Here is a 25,232-nt window from a genome sequence, read left to right on the forward strand (position 1 = left end):
CTTTTGACTTCCGTCAGACCTCTGCACTTGGGGTTCCCGTTGAGCTGGGCAACGGGCTGTGGCGAGGCTTCTCTTTATGATGTCACTGACCTCCTCATGCCTGGCATACTTCCCTTCTGCTGTGTGACACACGAGACCATAAAGTCCGAACTGATCAGCTGTCGACCTGCCGCAAATACACCTATGTTCGGTGAGGATGGGGGCGGCTAGGCGAAGAGCAACACCAATCCGAATGGCCTGTGGGTCTAGTCGAGTGCCCAAGGAGGAATTGGGAACAGCTAACAGGAAATCTCCTGAGTGTGGTGCCTTCACTGCCAGGAGACGAGCTTTGTCATTTCCTGAGGCATTGGAGAGCATTGTGTTGGCGATTTTTTCCATGATCGGTTTGTCCCAGTGGGACAAACCGATATATATATATATATATATATATATATATATATATATATATATATATATATATATATATATATATATATATATATATATATATATATATATATATATATATATATATATATATATATATATATATATATATATATATATATATATATATATATATATATATATATATATATATATATATATATATATATATATATATATATATATATATATATATATATATATATATATATATATATATATATATATATATATATATATATATATATATATATATATATATATATATATATATATATATATATATATATATATATATATATATATATATATATATATATATATATATATATATATATATATATATATATATATATATATATATATATATATATATATATATATATATATATATATATATATATATATATATATATATATATATATATATATATATATGTCGTGCCGAATATGTAAAACTGGTCAATTATCAAGAACTCATTTAAAATTAAGTCCTTTCTAAAATTTTCTCTTATACGTTTAAAGATATATTTTTTCATTAATGTTAATGTAAAAAATTTTAATTTTGATCCAAAAGAATCTTAGAAAACTTACCTAACCTTATTATAACAAGAACAATTTATTTTAGCCTAATCCAACTGTATATATTTTAGATTTGTTTACAATAATTTAATACTAAACAAACACAGTGAAATATATTTTTTTCGTTAGGTTCAGAATGATTTTGGCGAAATTATTGCCTCCACAAATTTTCACTTGTCCTATATAGCAAGATGAGCGTTGCTATTTAAGCCAAGATGGCAAGTTCTGCCTATTCGGTCACAGACCGGGCCGCGTGGGCGTTGACCCCCGAAACTCTCTCCAGCTAAATATATATATATATATATATATATATATATATATATATATATATATATATATATATATATATATATATATATATATTATTTTTATTTTTATTATCACACTGGCCGATTCCCACCAAGGCAGGGTGGCCCGAAAAAGAAAAACTTTCACCATCATTCACTCCATCACTGTCTTGCCAGAAGGGTGCTTTACACTACAGTTTTTAAACTGCAACATTAACACCCCTCCTTCAGAGTGCAGGCACTGTACTTCCCATCTCCAGGACTCAAGTCCGGCCCGCCGGTTTCCCTGAACCCCCTCATAAATGTTACCTTGCTCACACTCCAACAGCACGTCAAGTATTAAAAACCATTTGTCTCCATTCACTCCTATCAAACACGCTCATGCATACCTGCTGGAAGTCCAAGCCCCTCGCACACAAAACCTCCTTTACCCCCTCTCTCCAACCTTTCCTAGGCCGACCCCTACCCCGCCTTCCTTCCACTACAGACTGATACACTCTTGAAGTCATTCTGTTTCGCTCCATTCTCTCTACATGTCCGAACCACCTCAACAACCCTTCCTCAGCCCTCTGGACAACAGTTTTGGTAATCCCGCACCTCCTCCTAACTTCCAAACTACGAATTCTCTGCATTATATTCACACCACACATTGCCCTCAGACATGACATCTCCACTGCCTCCAGCCTTCTCCTCGCTGCAACATTCATCACCCATGCTTCACACCCATATAAGAGCGTTGGTAAAACTATACTCTCATACATTCCCCTCTTTGCCTCCAAGGACAAAGTTCTTTGTCTCCACAGACTCCTAAGTGCACCACTCACTCTTTTTCCCTCATCAATTCTATGATTCACCTCATCTTTCATAGACCCATCCGCTGACACGTCCACTCCCAAATATCTGAATACATTCACCTCCTCCATACTCTCTCCCTCCAATCTGATATTCAATCTTTCATCACCTAATCTTTTTGTTATCCTCATAACCTTACTCTTTCCTGTATTCACCTTTAATTTTCTTCTTTTGCACACCCTACCAAATTCATCCACCAATCTCTGCAACTTCTCTTCAGAATCTCCCAAGAGCACAGTGTCATCAGCAAAGAGCAGCTGTGACAACTCCCACTTTGTGTGTGATTCTTTATCTTTTAACTCCACGCCTCTTGTCAAGACCCTCGCATTTACTTCTCTTACAACCCCATCTATAAATATATTAAACAACCACGGTGACATCACACATCCTTGTCTAAGGCCTACTTTTACTGGGAAATAATTTCCCTCTTTCCTACATACTCTAACTTGAGCCTCACTATCCTCGTAAAAACTCTTCACTGCTTTCAGTAACCTACCTCTTACACCATACACTTGCAACATCTGCCACATTGCCCCCCTATCCACCCTGTCATACGCCTTTTCCAAATCCATAAATGCCACAAAGACCTCTTTAGCCTTATCTAAATACTGTTCACTTATATGTTTCACTGTAAACACCTGGTCCACACACCCCCTACCTTTCCTAAAGCCTCCTTGTTCATCTGCTATCCTATTCTCCGTCTTACTCTTAATTCTTTCAATAATAACTCTACCATACACTTTACCAGGTATACTCAGCAGACTTATCCCCCTATAATTTTTGCACTCTCTTTTATCCCCTTTGCCTTTATACAAAGGAACTATGCATGCTCTCTGCCAATCCCTAGGTACCTTACCCTCTTCCATACATTTATTAAATAATTGCACCAACCACTCCAAAACTATATCCCCACCTGCTTTTAACATTTCTATCTTTATCCCATCAATCCCGGCTGCCTTACCCCATTTCATTTTACCTACTGCCTCACGAACGTCCCCCACACTCACAACTGGCTCTTCCTCACTCCTACAAGATGTTATTCCTCCTTGCCCTATACACGAAATCACAGCTTCCCTATCTTCATCAACATTTAACAATTCCTCAAAATATTCCCTCCATCTTCCCAATACCTCTAACTCTCCATTTAATAACTCTCCTCTCCTATTTTTAACTGACAAATCCATTTGTTCTCTAGGCTTCCTTAACTTGTTAATCTCACTCCAAAACTTTTTCTTATTTTCAACAAAATTTGTTGATAACATCTCACCCACTCTCTCATTTGCTCTCTTTTTACATTGCTTCACCACTCTCTTAACCTCTCTCTTTTTCTCCATATACTCTTCCCTCCTTGCATCACTTCTACTTTGTAAAAACTTCTCATATGCTAACTTTTTCTCCCTTACTACTCTCTTTACATCATCATTCCACCAATCGCTCCTCTTCCCTCCCGCACCCACTTTCCTGTAACCACAAACTTCTGCTGAACACTCTAACACTACATTTTTAAACCTACCCCATACCTCTTCGACCCCATTGCCTATGCTCTCATTAGCCCATCTATCCTCCAATAGCTGTTTATATCTTACCCTAACTGCCTCCTCTTTTAGTTTATAAACCTTCACCTCTCTCTTCCCTGATGCTTCTATTCTCCTTGTATCCCATCTACCTTTTACTCTCAGTGTAGCTACAACTAAAAAGTGATCTGATATATCTGTGGCCCCTCTATAAACATGTACATCCTGAAGTCTACTCAACAGTCTTTTATCTACCAATACATAATCCAACAAACTACTGTCATTTCGCCCTACATCATATCTTGTATACTTATTTATCCTCTTTTTCTTAAAATATGTATTACCTATAACTAAACCCCTTTCTATACAAAGTTCAATCAAAGGGCTCCCATTATCATTTACACCTGGCACCCCAAACTTACCTACCACACCCTCTCTAAAAGTTTCTCCTACTTTAGCATTCAGGTCCCCTACCACAATTACTCTCTCACTTGGTTCAAAGGCTCCTATACATTCACTTAACATCTCCCAAAATCTCTCTCTCCTCTGCATTCCTCTCTTCTCCAGGTGCATACACGCTTATTATGACCCACTTCTCGCATCCAACCTTTACTTTAATCCACATAATTCTTGAATTTACACATTCATATTCTCTTTTCTCCTTCCATAACTGATCATTTAACATTACTGCTACCCCTTCCTTTGCTCTAACTCTCTCAGATACTCCAGATTTAATCCCATTTATTTCCCCCCACTGAAACTCTCCTACCCCCTTCAGCTTTGTTTCGCTTAGGGCCAGGACATCCAACTTCTTTTCATTCATAACATCAGCAATCATCTGTTTCTTGTCATTCGCACTACATCCACGCACATTTAAGCATCCCAGTTTTATAAAGTTTTTCTTCTTCTCTTTTTTAGTAAGTGTCTACAGGAGAAGGGGTTACTAGCCCATTGCTCCCGGCATTTTAGTCGCCTCATACGACACGCATGGCTTACGGAGGAAAGATTCTTTTCCACTTCCCCATGGACAATAGAAGAAATAAAGAAGAACAAGAACTATTTAGAAAAAGGAGAAAAACCTAGATGTATGTATATATATATATATATATGCATGTGCGTGTCTGTGAAGTGTGACCAAAGTGTTAGTAAGAGTAGCAAGATATCCCTGTTATCTAGCGTGTTTATGAGACAGAAAAAGAAACCAGCAATCCTACCATCATGCAAAACAGTTACAGGTTTCTGTTTCACAGTCATCTGGCAGGACGGTAGTACTTCCCTGGGTGGTTGCTGTCTACCAACCTACTACCTATATATATATATATATATATATATATATATATATATATATATATATATATGTATATATATATATATATATGTATATATATATATATATATATGTATATATATATGTATATATATATATATATGTATATATATATATGTATATATATATATATATATATATATATATATTATTTATTATTTTATTATCACACCGGCCGATTCCCACCAAGGCAGGGTGGCCCGAAAAAGAAAAACTTTCACCATCATTCACTCCATCACTGTCTTGCCAGAAGGGTGCTTTACACTACAGTTTTTAAACTGCAACATTAACACCCAAATATGTAAAACTGGTCAATTAGAAAGAACTCATTTAAAATTAAGTCCTTTCTGAAATTTTCTCTTACACGTTTAAAGATATATTTTTTTCATTAATGTTGATGTAAAAATTTATAATTTTGCACCAAAAGGAACTTAGAAAACTTACCTAACCTTATTATAACAAGAACAATTTATTTTAGCCTAACCCAACTATATATATTTTAGATTTTTTACAATAATTTAATACTAAACAAACACAGTGAAATATATTTTTTTTCGTTAGGTTCAGAATGATTTTGGCGAAATTATTGCATACACAAATTTTCACTTGTCCTATATGGCAAGATGAGCGTTGCTATTTAAGCCAAGATCGCAAGTTCTGCATATTCGGCACGACATATATATATATATATATATATATATATATATATATATATATATATATGTGTGTGTGTGTGTGTGTGTGTGTGTGTGTGTGTGTGTACAGGGACATAAGCCAACAGTATCAATTTGTCCCAGTGGGATCAGAGACCTTGGGATCATGGGGAAAAAATGCCACGCCTTTCCTTCAAGAACTGGGTTCCAGACTCGTCGACACCACCAGGGACCCCAAGGGCAGCCACTTTCATGTTCCAGCGCCTCAGCGTGGCCATCCAGGGGGGAATGCATGCTGCATACTTGGTTCGCGTCCAGCTTCAGAGGAGCTGGAGGAGATTCATAATCTTTGATAGTATATTATACCAATGTATTCATGTTTATGTTTTCTGTCAATGTATTCTGTCTATTAATAAAATTTCTTATAGAACATAAAATATAGGGGGTGGTAGGAGAAGAAAATATTCAAACAGCTCTGGGGAAAACCTTGAGTTTTCCTTGAGGTACGTTTATTATCTTCTCTGAGGATGAGGGTCCCCAATAAAGTTCCAGAAGTGGTACCTCCCTATATTATAACAAGCTCAATTTATTTTACCCTAATCCAACTTCATACATTTTAGATACGTTTACAATAATTTAATACTAAACAAACACAATGAAATATATCTTTTTCGTTAGGTTCAGAATGATTTTTTGCGAAATTATTGCACACACAAATTTTCACTTGTGTTATATGGCAAGATGAACGTTGCCATTTAAGCCAAGATCGCAAGTTTTACATATTCGGCACGACATATCTATTTATATATGCAGGACAAGCCACGGGGATTGGAAATCTTTAGCTCAAGTACTTTCACGCTGAGAAGTGTGAAAGTACTTGAGCTAAAGATTTCCACCCACCCGTGGCTTGTCCTGCATATATAAATACATATGTCGTGCCGAATATGTGACAAGTCATCCACAACCTGAACAGGGTAAGGGTAGTGAACAAGATCAACAATACTGGTATTCGCTCTGAGGCGAACACTGTGACCAGAAGTGTTAGCAAGGAAAAAATGGATCTTACTATCTCTTACAACATGTAAGGATGGCTCAACAAACAAACCCTTGACTTTGCAGGAATCACTGTCAACTAGGACGTTATCACCATCTGGAACACAAGGAACAACAACAGACACTCTAGTGAGGGCACTAGCCGCGACAGAAACGTCTGTCTGTAGACGGCATGTGACATAAACAAGAGATGGCACTACTAGTTGCAAGTAATCGTTTTCCGACAAGGTGTCCCCTGTGGAGAAACTACTACTTGAACTAGCAGACACTGCAGGGATAAGCTCAGCACTCAAGGTAGTCTGAGGTTCCTCGGACACTTGAGGCAACTGGACACTATCTTGCATGCCTGAAGTTGTAAGTGGAACACAGACAGAAGTGACAGGATCACCAATGCCTGACCGTTTGGGTTCGCTACTGGAAAATGCACTGGCTTGTAAGGACTTAAACCAAACTTCGTACTCTGCGGAAGTATGGTAGATCTCAGATCCAAGTTAGTAACCCCAAAATGGTACGATCAAGTTATCAACTTGGGCATGCCATCGGTAAGGGTCAAGCACAATGCGTAAATCTCTCATAGAAGCAAATCCCAGTAGATCACCAGAGAAAGTAATATGGTCGACAGCAAGGAAGTCCGACACACAGGCGAGAACCAGCTACTCCACTAGGGGAGGACACATGAGTCGGTTCTACGAGAAGGACATGGCGTAACTGCCTATCCTTAAATAAACTAGACTTGATAATATTGACTTGCGCACCAGAGTCCATGAACACATGAGCGGGAGCATTAAAAACAGATACTTGTACTATGGGACCTATCGTTGCATTGGAAGTTATGTGCAAACAAACAGGAGGGTTTTCATCAGAAAAGGTTTGTTCCACTTCATCCCTAAAATCATCTACGTCGGAGACGTGTGAAGCAACATCATCAGCGAGATTGTCGTTCTCGAGACTGCTTAAGGCATCAAAGGAATTACGAACGGGGATGGTGTACTCATTGTCACCTACTGTTACCACGGAACGGTTTGACTGGGGAGCTCGAATTCCCCCGAATTGGAAGAATGAGCCTGGTTCTGGCTAGTCTGAGAACCACGACCTCTGTTTCCTCTCCTGGTTCTGCGGTTGGAACAGCCACTGAAAGATCGAGAGTACTGAAGGTTATAGAGAGCACTGCACTCAGATGTGTCACGTCCAGGTATTCTATGATAAGTACAGTACGGCAGATCTGACTGGTACTCATCATCAGTACGACGCCTCTTAGGGTAACTATCAGGACAATTAACTGCAATATGGCCACGGTAACCACAGTTGTAACAAGTCCTCTTACTATGGTTATTGAATGTACTATGAAAACTACGAGAGTTATAATGACTCGGTACAGAGGTCTTGGGTGATCGCTACGATGGTTGTTTACCATGATTTGTCGCTGTGACACAAACAAGAGGTGGTGCTACTGAGGCACAGGTGTGAAACTGATACACGAGAAAGTACCCTGGGGGCACAAGGAACGTACATGATTTAGGGCTGCCAATCCTTCCTAGAAGATTCATTAACAATGAAAATTTAAAACCATTTAAAACAATCGTTGAGTTATCATACAGACATAACTGTTTTATTTAGATAAATAAAGATGCAAATTGACACCTACAAAGCCCAAACAATCCCTAAGTTTCTCTAAGACATTCCAGTGTTGAAAGTTACAATTACGATATGTATGTATGTTCCCTTTCGGGAAATACCTAATAAATTCCTCGGAGCGTGGAATTTATCACCTGTATTAGACTCAAACTGGAGTACGCAGCTGTGCTTCACTGTGCCAGCTATATAAACGACACGAGATACTTATCTTGGACACAACCTGAACGACAGTGTTAACACCTGCAAGTGCTCTAGGTGCCGGACGTAATAAAAGTTGCTCTCACTAACCGAAAAAATTTTTGTTTGCAGGAGCCATCACTAGACTTTGTACCCTCATCCTCCTGCTTGGTAACTGCTACAAGTAATATACTACTATTAAAACCACCATGAAGCATAATTCAACCTCCCTTTTCGTAAGTATTAACAAAACAACACACATGAGAAGTTTCAAATAGATATGTACCAAATATTACAAGACAAAAACCTCGATTTCTGATGAGCCAAACTTAATAATTTCAACACAACCAAACTAGCACATCTAAAAAACATAAAATAAATTTCATATATTTTTTTTCCAGATCAGTGTTGTTGTGCTCTCAGTACTAGTGTACACTTGTATGTAAGTATGTTGTGCTCTCAGTACTAGTGTACACTTGTATGTAAGTATGTTGTGCTCTCAGTACTAGTGTACACTTGTATGTAAGTATGTTGTGCTCTCAGTACTAGTGTACACTTGTATGTAAGTATGTTGTGCTCTCAGTACTAGTGTACACTTGTATGTAAGTATGTTGTGCTCTCAGTACTAGTGTACACTTGTATGTAAGTATGTTGTGCTCTCAGTACTAGTGTACACTTGTATGTAAGTATGTTGTGCTCTCAGTACTAGTGTACACTTGTATGTAAGTATGTTGTGCTCTCAGTACTAGTGTACACTTGTATGTAAGTATGTTGTGCTCTCAGTACTAGTGTACACTTGTATGTAAGTATGTTGTGCTCTCAGTACTAGTGTACACTTGTATGTAAGTATGTTGTGCTCTCAGTACTAGTGTACACTTGTATGTAAGTATGTTGTGCTCTCAGTACTAGTGTACACTTGTATGTAAGTATGTTGTGCTCTCAGTACTAGTGTACACTTGTATGTAAGTATGTTGTGCTCTCAGTACTAGTGTACACTTGTATGTAAGTATCTTGTGCTCTCAGTACTAGTGTACACTTGTATGTAAGTATGCTGTGCTCTCAGTACTAGTGTACACTTGTATGTAAGTATGTTGTGCTCTCAGTACTAGTGTACACTTATATGTAAGTATGTTGTGCTCTCAGTACTAGTGTACACTTGCATGTAAGTATGTTGTGCTCGCAGTACTAGTGTACACTTGTATGTAAGTATGTTGTGCTCTCAGTACTAGTTTGGACTTGTATGTAAGTATGTTGTGCTCTCAGTACAAGTGTGCACTTCTATGTAAGTATGTTGTGCTCTCAGTACTAGTGTGCACTTGTATGTAAGTATGTTGTGCTCTCAGTACTAGTGTGCACTTCTATGTAAGTATGTTGTGCTCTCAGTACTAGTGTGCACTTGTATGTAAGTATGTTGTGCTCTCAGTACTAGTGTGCACTTGCATGTAAGTATGTTGTGCTCTCAGTACTAGTGTGCACTTGCATGTATGTTGTGCTCTCAGTACTAGTGTGCACTTGCATGTAAGTATGTTGTGCTCTCAGTACTAGTGTGCACTTGCATGTAAGTATGTTATGCTCTCAGTACTAGTGTGCACTTGCATGTAAGTATGTTGTGCTCTCAGTACTAGTGTGCACTTGCATGTATGTTGTGCTCTCAGTACTAGTGTGCACTTGCATGTAAGTATGTTGTGCTCTCAGTACTAGTGTGCACTTGCATGTATGTTGTGCTCTCAGTACTAGTGTGCACTTGCATGTAAGTATGTTGTGCTCTCAGTACTAGTGTGCACTTGCATGTAAGTATGTTGTGCTCTCAGTACTAGTGTGTACTTGCATGTAAGTATGTTGTGCTCTCAGTACTAGTGTGCACTTGCATGTAAGTATGTTGTGCTCTCAGTACTAGTGTGCACTTGCATGTAAGTATGTTGTGCTCTCAGTACTAGTGTGCACTTGCATGTAAGTATGTTGTGCTCTCAGTACTAGTGTGCACTTGCAAGTAAGTATGTTGTGCTCTCAGTACTAGTGTGCACTTGCATGTAAGTATGTTGTGCTCTCAGTACTAGTGTGCACTTGCATGTAAGTATGTTGTGCTCTCAGTACTAGTGTGCACTTGCATGTAAGTATGTTGTGCTCTCAGTACTAGTGTGCACTTGCATGTAAGTATGTTGTGCTCTCAGTACTAGTGTGCACTTGCATGTAAGTATTTTGTGCTCTCAGTACTAGTGTGCACTTGCATGTAAGTATGTTGTGCTCTCAGTACTAATGTACACTTGCATGTAAGTATGTTGTGCTCTCAGTACTAGTGTAAAGTGGTTCACCAGGGATTCTGTTACATTATTCACCAGTGGTTCTGTAGTGGTTCACTAGGGGTTCTGTTACATTATTCACCAGTAGTTTTGTTACATTATTCACCAGTGGGTCTGTAAAGTGGTTCACCAGGGGTTCTGTTACATGATTCTCCAGTAGTTCTGTTACATTATTCACCAGTGGGTCTGTAAAGTGGTTCACCAGGGATTCTGCTACATTATTCACAAGTGGTTCTGTAGTGGTTCACTAGGGGTTCTGTTACATTACTCACCAGTAGTTTTGTTACATTATTCACCAGTGGGTCTGTAAAGTGGTTCACCAGGGGTTCTGTTACATTATTCACCAGTGGTTCTGCACAGTGGTTCACCAGGGGTTCTGTTACATGATTCTCCAGTACTTCTGTTACATTATTCTCCAGTAGTTCTGTTACATTATTCTCCAATAGTTCTGTTACATTATTCTCCAAAAGCTCTGTTACATTATTCTCCAATAGCTCTGTTACATTAATCACCAGTAGTTCTGTTACATGATTCTCCAGTAGTTCTGTTACATGATTCTCCAGTACTTCTGTTACATTATTCTCCAGTAGTTCTGTTACATTATTCTCCAGTAGTTCTGTTACATTATTCTCCAATAGCTCTGTTACATGATTCTCCAGTAGTTCTGTTACTTGATTCTCCAGTACTTCTGTTACATTATTCTCCAGTAGTTCTGTTACATTATTCTCCAATAGCTCTGTTACACGATTCTCCAGTAGTTCTGTTACATGATTCTGCAGTACTTCTGTTACATTATTCTCCAGTAGTTCTGTTACGTTATTCTCCAATAGTTCTGTTACATGATTCTCTAGTAGTTCTGTTACATGATTCTCCAGTAGTTCTGTTACATGGTTCTCCAGTAGTTCTGTTACATGATTCTCCAGTAGCTCTGTTACAAGGTTCTCCAGTAGTTCTGTTACATGATTCTCCAGTAATTGTTACATGATTCTCCAATAGTTCTGTTACATGATTCTCCAGTAGTTCTGTTACATGATTCTCCAGTAGTTCTGTTACATGATTCTCCAGTAGTTCTGTTACATGATTCTCCAGTAGTTCTGTTACATGATTCACCAGTAGTTCTGTTACTTGATTCTCCAGTAGTTCTGTTACATTATTCTCCAGTAGTTCTGTTACATGATTCTCCAGTAGTTCTGTTACATGATTCTCCAGTAGTTCTGTTACATGATGTTCCAGTAGTTCTGTTACATGATTCACCAGTAGTTCTGTTACTTGATTCTCCAGTAGTTCTGTTACGTTATTCTCCAGTAGTTCTGTTACATGATTCTCCAGTAGTTCTGTTACATGATTCTCCAGTAGTTGTTACATGATTCTCCAGTTCTGTTACATCATTCTCCAGTAGTTTTGTTACATTATTCTCCAGTAGTTCTGTTTCATGATTCTCCAGTAGTTCTGTTACATGATTCTCCAGTAGTTCTGTTACATGATTCTCCAGTAGTTCTGTTACATGATTCTCCAGTAATTCTGTTACATGATTCTCCAGTAGTTCTGTTACATGATTCTCCAGTACTTGTTACATGATTCTCCAGTAGTTCTGTTACATGATTCTCCAGTAGTTGTTATATGATTCTCCAGTAGTTCTGTTACATGATTCTCCAGTAGTTCTCTTACATGATTCTCCAGTAGTTCTGTTACATTACTCTCCAGTAGTTCTGTTACATGATTCTCCAGTAGTTCTGTTACATGATTCTCCAGTAGTTCTGTTACATGATTCTCCAGTAATTCTGTTACATGATTCTCCAGTAGTTCTGTTTCATGATTCTCCAGTAGTTCTGTTACATTATTCTCCAGTAGTTCTGTTACATGATTCTCAAGTAGTTCTGTTACATGATTCTCCAGTAATTCTGTTACATGATTCTCCAGTAGTTCTGTTACATCATTCTCCAGTAGTTCTGTTACATTATTCTCCAGTAGTTCTGTTACATGATTCTCCAGTAGTTCTGTTATGTGATTCTCCAGTAGTTCTGTTACATGATTCTCCAGTAGTTCTGTTATGTGATTCTCCAGTAGTTCTGTTACATGATTCTCCAGTAGTTCTGTTACATTATTCACCAGTGGGTCTGTAAAGTGGTTCACCAGGGATTCTGCTACATTATTCACCAGTGGTTCTGTAGTGGTTCACTAGGGATTCTGTTACATTTTTCACCAGTATTTTTGTTACATTATTCACCAGTGGGTCTGTAAAGTGGTTCACCAGGGGTTCTGTTACATTATTCACCAGTGGTTCTGTACAGTGGTTCTGTTACATTATTCACCAGGGGTTCTGTTACATTTTTCACCAGTGGTTCTGTACAGTAGTTCTGTTACATTATTCACCAGAATTTGTTACATTATTCACCAGTAGTTCTCTTACATTATTCACCAGTAGTTCTGTTACAATATTCTTCAGTAGTTCTGTTACATTATTCACCAGTAGTTTTGTTACATTATTCACCGGTAGTTCTGTTACATTATTCACCAGTAGTTTTGTTACATGATTCACCAGTAGTTGTTACATTATTCACCAGTAGTTTTGTTACATTATTCACCAGTAGTTCTGTTACATTATTCACCAGTAGTTTTGTTACAATATTCACTAGTAGTTCTGTTACATGATTCTCCAGTAGTTCTGTTATGTGATTCTCAAGTAGTTCTGTCATGTGATTCTCCAGTAGTTCTGTTATGTGACTCTCCAGTAGTTCTGTTATGTGATTCTCCAGTAGTTCTGTTATGTGATTCTCCAGTAGTTATGTGATTCTCCAGTAGTTCTGTTATGTGATTCTCCAGTAGTTCTGTTATGTGATTCTCAAGTAGTTCTGTCATGTGATTCTCCAGTAGTTCTGTTATGTGTCTCTCCAGTAGTTCTGTTATGTGATTCTCCAGTAGTTCTGTTATGTGATTCTCCAGTAGTTGTTATGTGATTCTCCAGTAGTTCTGTTACATTATTCTCCAGTAGTTCTGTTACATGATTCTCCAGTAGTTCTGTTACATGATTCTCCAGTACTTGTTACATTATTCTCCAGTAGTTCTGTTACATTATTCTCCAGTAGTTCTGTTACATGATTCTCCGGTAGTTCTGTTACATGATTCTCCAGTACTTCTGTTACATTATTCTCCAGTAGTTCTGTTACGTTATTCTCCAGTAGTTCTGTTACATGATTCTCCAGTAGTTATGTTACATGATTCTCCAGTAGTTCTGTTACATGATTCTCCAGTAGTTCTGTTACCTGATTCTCCAGTAGTTCTGTTACATGATTCTCCAGTAGTTCTGTTACATGATTCTCCAGTAGTTCTGTTACACGATTTTCAAGTAGTTCTGTTACATGATTTTCCAGTAGTTCTGTTACATGATTCTCCAATACTTCTGTTACATTATTCTCCAGTAGTTCTGTTACGTTATTCTCCAGTAGTTCTGTTACATGATTCTCCAGTAGTTCTGTTACACGATTTTCAAGTAGTTCTGTTACATGATTCTCCAGTAGTTCTGTTACATGATTCTCCAATACTTCTGTTACATTATTCTCCAGTAGTTCTGTTACGTTATTCTCCAGTAGTTCTGTTACATGATTCTCCAGTAGTTCTGTTACATGATTCTCCAGTAGTTCTGTTACATGATTCTCCAGTAGTTCTGTTACATGATTCTCCAGTAGTTCTGTTATGTGATTCTCCAGTAGTTCTGTTATGTGACTCTCCATTAATTCTGTTACATGATTCTCTAGTAGTTCTGTTATGTAATTCTCCAGTAGTTCTGTTATGTGATTCTCCAGTAGTTATGTGATTCTCCAGTAGTTCTCTTACATGATTCACCAGTAGTTCTGTTATGTGATTCTCCAGTAGTTTTGTTACATGATTCTCCAGTAGTTCTGTTATGTGATTCTCCAGTAGTTCTGTTACATGATTCTCCAGTAGTTCTGTTATGTGATTCTCCAGTAGTTCTGTTACATTATTCACCAGTAGTTTTGTTACATTATTCACCAGTGGGTCTGTAAAGTGGTTCACCAGGGGTTCTGTTACATTATTCACCAGTGGTTCTGCACAGTGGTTCACCAGGGGTTCTGTTACATTATTCACCAGTGGTTCTGTACAGTGGTTCTGTTACATTATTCACCAGTAGTTGTTACATTATTCACCAGTAGTTCTCTTACATTATTCACCAGTAGTTCTGTTACATTATTCACCAGTAGTTTTGTTACATTATTCACCGGTAGTTCTGTTACATTATTCACCAGTAGTTTTGTTACATTATTCACCGGTAGTTCTGTTACATTATTCACCAGTAGTTCTGTTACATTATTCACCAGTAATTTTGTTACATTATTCACCGGTAGTTCTGTTACATTATTCACCAGTAGTTTTGTTACATTATTCACCGGTAGTTCTGTTACATTCTTCACCAGTAGTTTTGTTACAATATTCACCAATAGTTCTGTTACATTATTCACCAGTAGTTTTGTTACATTATTCACCGGTAGTTCTGTTACATTATTCACCAGTAGTTTTGTTACATTATTCACCGGTAGTTCTGTTACATTATTCACCAGTAGTTCTGTTACATTATTCACCAGTAGTTTTGTTACATTATTCACCGGTAGTTCTGTTACATTATTCACCAGTAGTTTTGTTACAATATTCACTAGTAGTTCTGTTACATGATTCTCCAGTAGTTCTGTTATGTGATTCTCCAGTAGTTCTGTTATGTGATTCTCCAGTAGTTCTGTTATGTGATTCTCCAGTAGTTCTGTTATGTGATTCTCCAGTATTTCTGTTACGTGATTCTCCAGTAGTTCTGTTATTTGATTCTCCAGTAGTTCTGTTACGTGATTCTTCAGTAGTTCTGTTATGTGATTCTCCAGTTGTTCTGTTATGTGATTCTCCAGTAGTTCTGTTACATTCTCCAGTAGTTCTGTTACATTCTCCAGTAGTTCTGTTATGTGATTCTCCAGTAGTTCTGTTATGTGATTCTCCAGTAGTTCTGCTACGTGATTCTCCAGTAGTTCTGTTATGTGATTCTCCAGTAGTTCTGTTACGTGATTCTCCCGTAGTTCTGTTAAATGATTCTCCAGTATTTCTGTTATGTGATTGTCCAGTAGTTCTGTTATGTGATTCTCCAGTAGTTCTGTTATGTGATTCTCCAGTAGTTCTGTTACGTGGTTGTCCAATAGTTCTGTTATGTGATTCTCCAGTAGTTCAGTTACGTGATTCTCCAGTAGTTCTTTTATGTGATTCTCCAGTAGTTCTGTAACGTGATTTTCCAGGAGTTCTGTTATTTGATTCTCCAGTAGTTCTGTTATGTGATTCTCCAGTAGTTCTGTTATGTGATTCTCCAGTAGTTCTGTAATGTTATTTTTCAATAGTTCTGTTAGTTGATTCTCCAGTAGTTCTGTTATGTGATTCTCCAGTAGTTCTGTTACGTGATTCTCCAGTAGTTCTGTTATGTGATTCTCCAGTAGTTCTGTTACGTGATTCTCCAGTAGTTCTGTTATGTGATTCTCCAGTAGTTCTGTTACGTGATTCTCCAGTAGTTCTGTTATGTGATTCTCCAGTAGTTCTGTTATGTGATTCTCCAGAAGCTCTGTTACATGATTCACCAATGAATGTGTAAGACGATTCACCAGTTTCTGAAACATGATTCATAAGTTGTTCTGTTATATGATTATCTGGTGGTATTGTTACATTATTTACCAGCGGTTGTTACGTGGCCCGTGGCCACCGCCGAGTGTTCGGGTTCGATTGCCTTACACCGGTTGTCCATGTTCCCCATCTGTAATAATGGGTACCTGGGTGTTAGTGGACTGGTGTGGGTCGCATCCTAATTTCCCCGAAATGCTCGGCATAACAAGTGGCTTTCTATATAGTAGTATGTCATTGATGTCAGCTAGGACTGTATACCTTGTACATGTACTTGTAATAAATCAAGATATTATTATTATTATTATTATTATTATTATTATTATTATTATTATTATTACCTCTGGATATATAACACGATTAACCAGTGGTTGTGTAAAGTGGTTTACCGGGGGCTCTGTTACATTATTCACCAGTAGTTTTGCTACATTATTCACCAGTGGTTCTGCACTGGTTCACCAGGGGTTCTGTTACATTATTCACCAGTGGTTCTGTTACATTATTCACCAGTAGTTTTGTTACATTATTCACCAGTGGGTCTGTAAAGTGGTTCACCAGGGGTTGTTACATTATTCACCAGTGGTTCTGTACAGTGGTTCACCAGGGGTTCTGTTACATTATTCACCAGTAGTTTTGTTACATTATTCACCAGTGGGTCTGTAAAGTGGTTCACCAGGGGTTGTTACATTATACACCGGTGGTTCTGTACAGTGGTTCATCAAGGGTTCTGTTACATTATTCACCAGTGGTTCTGTACAGTGGTTCTGTTACATTATTCACCAGTAGTTCTGTTACATTATTCACCAGTAGTTCTGTTACATTATTCAAATTCAAATTCAAAGTTTATTCTCTATAAGGATTACAATGCTGAGTTTACAGAATTTGGTTATTGTGTGGTTTACATGTAGTAAAATACTAATTACAGAGTGTACCACTAGAACACCTAGCATGGCTAGGCATTTCGGGCAGACTTATATTAAATCTTAAGTTTAAAATATTACAAAATTATGAAGCAAGTTGGTATTATGGCTAAGTGACTAAATACTAGTTTGTGAGTTTAGCAATTATGGCTAAGTGACTAAATACTAGTTTGTGAGTTTAGCAATGTGAATGCTTTTGTTTTGGCACTATACATAGTTTCAGTATTGGAGTATCACAGTAGTTCTGTTACATTATTCACCAGTAGTTCTGTTACATTATTCACCAGTAGTTTTGTTACATTATTCACCAGTAGTTCTGTTACATTATTCACCAGTAGTTCTGTTACATTATTCACCAGTAGTTTTGTTACATTATTCACCAGTAGTTCTGTTACATTATTCACCAGTAGTTTTGTTACATGATTCACCAGTAGTTCTGTTACATTATTCACCATTAGTTTTGTTACATTATTCACCAGTTGTTCTATTACATTATTCACCAGTAGTTTTGTTACATGATTCACCAGTGGTTCTGTTACATTATTCACCAGTGGTTCTGTAACATTATTCACCAGTAGTTTTGTTACATTATTCACCAGTGGTTCTGTTACATTATTCACCAGTAGTTTTGTTACATTATTCACCAGTGGTTCTGTTACATTATTCACCAGTAGTTTTGTTACATTATTCACCAGTGGTTCTGTGATATTATTAACAAGTGCTTCTGTTATATTATTCACTATCGGTTCTATTATTCACTAATTATTTATCTTATGTAATTTACTCTGTTTATGTAACATGATTCCCACTGATTTTGTTATATGATCAGCAGTGGATCTGTAACACGATTCATCAGTATTCTCTCACATGCTTCACCGATGGCTCTGTTATTCGATTCATCAGTGGTTCTGCAGCATGATTCACCAGTTATTCAGTAACATGATTCACCAGTTATTCAGTAACATGATTCACCAGTTATTCAGTAACATGATTCACTGGTTGTTATTTAACATGATTCGCTGGTGACACGGATACATGATTTACAAGTGTTATGACACTTGATTCACAAGTGGATCTATAACATGATTGGCCAGTGGTTCTGTAAAGGAATTTATCAGTGCTTCTGCAACATTACTCAACAGTTATTGTGTTATATGATTCTGTGTAATGTATCTTGAACAAGATTCATGGGAATATTGGCATGCCTGTGATACCTTGAGATAGCCACCTCTGGTTTATCCTGCTTAGAAAAGTTGGTATATTTAATGAAGCTTGTAGATGTCATTTTGACACTTAATCTCGAAATGGTCTAGAATTATTTTACCTTACTTGTATTATTTTGCCTTGTTGCTGGTGAAGCGCTACCTGGGAGTTGTTTCACTCATCTACAACTACAACCAGTACTTACGTATATCATTTCTGAATCTAAATTTGGCCACCTTGAATCCACTGCATATCAAGAGTACTTACTGTTCTGGTTGGATACATTCAGCATTTCATTTATATCCCCTCTCAAGGGGAAAGATGAGTCCACGTTCTTGATCTAAGAATGTGGACCTATCTTTCCCCTCTTTGATCGAATTTGAATGGCTCCCATTCCAGAGGTGCTATATGACTCCTAAATAAAAGGTTACCACATTCCTCAGATTAAAATATGACAGTTGTGAACGACATCAATCTTCAATAGTTGATACAGCGTGTGAAATGGATGGAACGTTTCATGGGTTTAGTCTGTGTAGGCACAAATTTTACCGGATTATATGTAATAACTGAAAAATGCGTCTTCTGGTCAGCTTTAAACTTTCGTTGTTGATGTGTTTTCCTCAAAATAAACAATCTCTTGACTCTGTTATATAGGTTATCATGTGCCAATTTTTATTAAACTGGTTTCTGTGAAATAACTGGAGAATGTGTCTTCTGATCAGAAATAAGTCACAGTGATTGACTTCATTAGCTTATCTTACGTTCAATCAACTTGATGAATTAGACACATGTGCAACACTTGAGTATCTTTACTGAGGAAACGTTTCGCCAAGCAGTGGCTTCATCAGTCCTACACAAAGAAGAATGGTGAAGAACAGGAGTTTGAGGTAATCAGTCCCTCAGCCTGGAGTCGATGTAATAAGTCCATCAATCTTCAAAAGAATATAGCATATGCGCAAAATGGCTTATATACTGTAGACAGGTGAAGTGAAGCAGTCGTAGGCAATATCAGTGGACAAATCCACATGTGGAAGTAGGTTATGCCTATAAGTTAGATAAGTGAAGAATGGTTCTATGGACCATTTATCTACATTCCTGTATATATAGGCAGAGACCGAGGTGCGAGTGACACACAGTGCCCTGAAAAATGACATGAGATAAGGACAGGTAGACAATAAGATCGTGTGATTCCTATTTTGTTAGGTAAGTAGTGCTTTGCCTAATTTAGTATCATGTATGCTAATGTTTTTGAAATTTTGTAGCTTCCAGTATTATGTTCTATGGTGTCAGTGGCGGTGATTAGCGAGGCTTCTAGACATCGTCGACATCTAAGATCGTCAGACCCCATCTGACTTCACGTCACTGTGCGTCCTATATATACAAGTTCACCCTCTAAACGTATTTGTGACTTGATAAAACTCACTCTGGGCCAAACATTGGAGTTAAAGAATCTCATTACACTGTATTTCTGTCTTTCCAGGTTAATGATCCTACGTGTAGTAGCTTGGCTCTAATTCCAACTAACCAAACAACCCGTCATATATATACGTCGTGCCGAATAGATAAAATTAGCGATTTTGGGTTAAATAGCAAAGCTCTTCTTGCCGAATAAGGCAAGCGAAAATTTGTGAATGAATAATTTCGCAACAAAATCATCATTCTGAACCTAACGAAAAAAGTATATTTCATTGTGTTTATTATTATATTATTGTAAACATATCTAAAATATATTTAGCTGGATTAGGCTAAATTAAATTGCGCTTGTTATAATAAGGTTACGTAAGTTTTCTAAGTCACTTTTGGTACAAAATTATTAGTTTTTACATTAACATTAAATAAAATATATCCTTAAATATTTAAGAGATAATTTTAGAAAGGATTTAATTTTAAATGAGTTCTTGCTAACTGACCAATTTTACTTATTCGGCATTATATAATATATATATATATATATATATATATATATATATATATATATATATATATATATATATATATATATATATATTATTGTAACCACGAACGAGTGTTATTGATCAATAACAGCACTGCGCTAGCCAAGGATTCGAACCCATGTTGTAATGGCCTGCCTCATGGTAAGTGAGAACCACATGACGGTGGTCCTGTGGTTTAAAGCGTCATGTGGTTCTCGCTTACCATGACGCAGGCCATTACATGGGTTCGAATCCTTGGCTAGTGCAGTGTTGTTATATATATATATATATATATATATATATATATATATATATATATATATATATATATATGGCAGAACCCCCACTCACTCTACTGACAGTGAAAAAGTCAGAGTCCAGGTGAGCAAGAAAATTGAAGAGGGCAACACAGTGGGGGCAATAAGAATTATTACCAGTGAAGATACAGTTGCTCCCAGGGATGCTGACACGGCTGAAGCACTTAGAGGAAAGCACCCTGCCAGGGAAACCAGTGGCACCAACAGGTCCAACACCTCTGTCCCCACTATGGAACCATTGATAGTGGAAGACTCAGACATTTACAAAGCAATAATGTCGTTCCCATCTGGCTCTGCTGGGGGTTACACTGGAATAAGGCCACAGCATTTAAAGGAAATGGTTAATCCAGTTATTGGGGAAATTGCAGAGACACTGCTTTCAGAGATCACAAGGTTCGTCAACAATTCCTTGGCTGGTCTGATCCCTGATGAAATTAGACCTTTCTTTTTTGGTGCAACACTTTGTGCACTTAAAAAGAAGGATGGAGGAATTCGGCCAATTGCAGTAGGCAACACCTTACGCCGCCTCGTATCCAAATCTGCTGTCCGAAGTATTCGTGCACAGGCAGCCATGATGCTTCAACCAAACCAGCTTGGCTTTGGGGTCTCTCAAGGAAGTGAAGCAGCGGTTCATGCAACAAGGGCGTATATCAACAACCTGCCTGAGGACAATGCAGTGGTAAAATTAGATTTCAAGAATGCGTTCAATCTCCTGAAAAGAGACGTGGTATTAGCAGCAGTACAAGAACATTTCCCTGGTCTCTTCCCTTTTGTTTCAGCCGGGTATAGCAAGGAATCAATGCTTCTCTTTGGAGAGCATGAAATTACATCATCGGAGGGTGTCCAACAAGGAGATCCTCTTGCACCATTTCTCTTCTGTATAGCAGTTAGGGAAATCACAGTCAGACTGACCAGCGAGCTAAACATCTGGTTCCTAGATGATGGCACACTCGCAGGTACAAAAGAGTCCCTCCTACATGACCTTACACAGGTAATGACACGGGGACAGAAAATGGGTCTCATCCTGAATCCATCCAAATGTGAAATCATCTCAGTCAGTCAACAAGTGATAAATGCAGTGAGATCAAAACTACCAGGAGCAGCAGTCATTGCCCCCACAAATAAGTGTCTTGCTAGGAGCACCTCTGGGAAGCAATGCCATTGACACAATTCTCAGGAAGAAATTGGAAGAGTTAAGGAGAATGGAACAACGAATAGGCAATCTGGACACCCACGATGCCTTGTACCTTCTCACAAAGTGCTTGAGTCTGCCCAGGTTGACATATTTCCTAAGATGTGCACCTTCATATGATAACCCTATACTGCACGAATATGACAGTATTCTGAGGCAGATTTTTACGAAAGTACTTAACCTTACTCTAGAAGACGGGCAGTGGAACCAAGCTACACTTCCAGTCAGACTAGGAGGCATTGGTGTCCGCAAGTCATCACAGATTGCGTTACCTGCTTTTCTGTCCTCGTGTATTGCATCCAGAGAGCTTGTAGCAACGATTCTCCCTGAACATCTTAGGGACAAGATAGGAGTCCAGGACCAAAAATTCATTGACGGAGCAATGATCTGGGATAATCTAACGGGCTCTGGAGCCAGACCTGCTCCCCCCAACAACTACAAACAATCGCACTGGGATGGTCCAATAGTGGAAAATATTGCCTCAACAATGCTTCAGAGTGTGTCAGGGAAGGATAGAGCCCGCCTCCTGGCAGTGAGAGCCCCTCATGCTGGGGACTTTCTGTTGGCTGTTCCCAACTCCAGCCTTGGCACACGTCTCGACCCACAGACCATCCGCATCGGTGTTGCCCTTCGACTTGCCGCCCCTATTCTCGCCGAACACAGGTGTATTTGTGGCAGTGAAGCAGCAGACCGATTCGGGTACCATGGTCTTGTGTGCTGTAAATCCGAGGGAAAGATTGCAAGACATGAGGTTAATAACATTATCAAGAGGAGCCTCACAACAGCTGGATGCCCAGCAGTAAGGGAGCCACCCCAACTATGCAGATCTGATGGCAGCCAGAAGCGTCCAGATGGTATCACCCTTCAAGCCTGGACAGATGGGAAGCAGGTGGTGTGGGACTATACATGTGCATCTACCTTGGCTGATACCTATCTCCAATACACCAGGGAGGAAGGAGGGGCAGCTGCCAGCTTCAGGGAGTCCCAAAAGTCTAGAAAATATGGAGAACTTGCCCATCATTATATGTTTGTTCCCATAGGCTCAGAGACCCTTGGCTCACGGGGAAAGAGTGCATCTAAATTCCTTAAGGAGCTGGGAAAAAGACTCATCAGGGTAACTAGGGATCCCAGGGCAGCTAGTTTTCTGTTCCAGCGGCTCAGTGCGGCTGTTCAAAGGGGTAATGCCTGCTGTATTTTGGGCACACGCCCCAGCTCTGAGGAGCTGGATGAGATTTTCGCCTTATAATCGGTGATACACACGTAACATGTACCGTATGTGCCACCTTTATATCAATAGTGTATCTCTTGGATCTTCTGTACCATATTATGTAATAAAATATTCCTATTAGTAAAAAAAAAATATAAAAAGATGGGGTGGTAGGGGAAGTGGAATATTCAAACGGCTTCAGGAAGAAATCCAAATATTTTTCCTTGAAGCCTTTTTATCCACTTCTCCGAGGCTATGGGTCCCACAATTTACACCAGAGGTGGACCCCAAATATATATATATATATATATATATATATATATATATATATATATATGTAACAACACTGCACTAGCCAAGGACTCGAACCCATGCTGCTTTGGCCTGCCTCATGGTGGACGACAACACATGACGCCCTAATCCACTGGACCATCCGATCCTTAAGAGTAGGACATCCAGCGGAACTGAATGTTGTACTCGCTACCCAAGGACACTCGTTCGTGATCACAATAATATATATATATATATATATATATATATATATATATATATATATATATATATATATATATATATATATATATATATATATATATATATATATATATATATATATATATATATATATATATATATATATATATATATATATATATATATATATATATATATATATATATATATATATATATATATATATATAACTTGAAGATGTAAATACATATTTTCAAAACCTTGCCAAATTAGCATTCCTTGTATGAATATCAGTGAATAAGTATAAATATTTTCCTTGCAAAATGTCCTTCAAAAACATTTTGATGCAGCTGATGGAAATTATCAATTTCCAATTAATACATTTTATACAGTTATTGTTTTAAAAAAATTTTTTGAGTGATTCTCTTATTTTTTAGTTAGTATTGTTTATCTGCAAGCTGCGTTTCCCCTTACAGAGGTGAGACGTGTCGCAGGGATATAATGTGTGAACGCCTTGGTTGTATAGTCGACAATGTAACTGGTGAAGCAGGCTTCTGCACAGATCTTGGCCCTCACCGTATCTGTGCAGGCGTTGATATTGATGGAAACAGCTTAACTACAACCACTCTTGATCCAGAAGCAAATACCATCACCACCACAACTCCCAGTGATACCATTACCTCCACTACCACCACTCCCACTGCTACCATTACCAACCCTACCACCACTCCCAGCGCTACCATTACCAACCCTACCACCACTCCCAGAGCTACCATTACCAACCCTACCACCAATCCCAGCGCTACCATTACCAACCCTACCACCACTCCCAGCGCTACCAATACTGCTCGTGCCACCTCACCCACTCCTACTATTTATGCTCCTACTATCACTCCCACTTCTACTAATGCCGTTCCTACCACCACCATCAATCCTACCGCCACCACCACTACTACTACTACTACCACCACCACCACCACCACCACTCCTACCACCACCACCACTCCTACCACCACCACCACTCCTACCACCACCACTACCACGCCTAGGTGCAAGGTTGCAACGTGTTTTAATAAAGCAGTAGGAGTGTATGCCTACCCTGAGTGTAAGTGTAACAAGTACTACACTTGTAAGAAATCTGCGTCAGGCAAGCTTATCCTCCGTAAGTACACTTGTACTGGTGGTAAAGTGTTCAATAAAAACACTTACTCTTGCGTAACTAACAAGCTTGTCTGCCCATATGCTCTGGCTTGATCCTGTGTTATACTTTTCCATCTCTACAATGGTTTCTCCACTTCTATCTAGTGATTTATTACCTTATTAGAGAAGGATAAATGGTGCCTATGATAATACTAATGTATCCCTTGTTCGTTTTTCAATATTTTATTTTCATTATAGGGAGCAAAACTGCATATAATAATACTGAAGAATATGATGAAACAAAGACTATGTAACGTGAGCACAACATACCCGTGTTGATACTTATATGTTTCACCAATAAAGACTAAGTAGCAA

At 38.2% G+C, this 25,232-nt stretch overlaps 1 protein-coding gene across 1 annotated transcript; it reads left to right on the forward strand.

Annotated features, from left to right (window-relative positions):
- The first annotated feature begins 8,528 nt into the window (after positions 1 to 8,528).
- On the forward strand, positions 8,529 to 25,232 carry LOC128693047 (integumentary mucin C.1-like). The gene is made up of 3 exons (XM_053782551.2): positions 8,529 to 8,742; positions 8,908 to 8,948; positions 24,194 to 25,232. Exons 1-3 carry the CDS (start codon positions 8,716 to 8,718, stop codon positions 24,969 to 24,971), a joined length of 846 nt encoding a protein of 281 aa, XP_053638526.1. The 5' UTR covers positions 8,529 to 8,715; the 3' UTR covers positions 24,972 to 25,232.

The sequence above is a fragment of the Cherax quadricarinatus genome, chromosome 38, assembly GCF_038502225.1.
Source record: "Cherax quadricarinatus isolate ZL_2023a chromosome 38, ASM3850222v1, whole genome shotgun sequence".
NCBI classification, from domain to species: Eukaryota; Metazoa; Arthropoda; class Malacostraca; order Decapoda; family Parastacidae; genus Cherax; species Cherax quadricarinatus.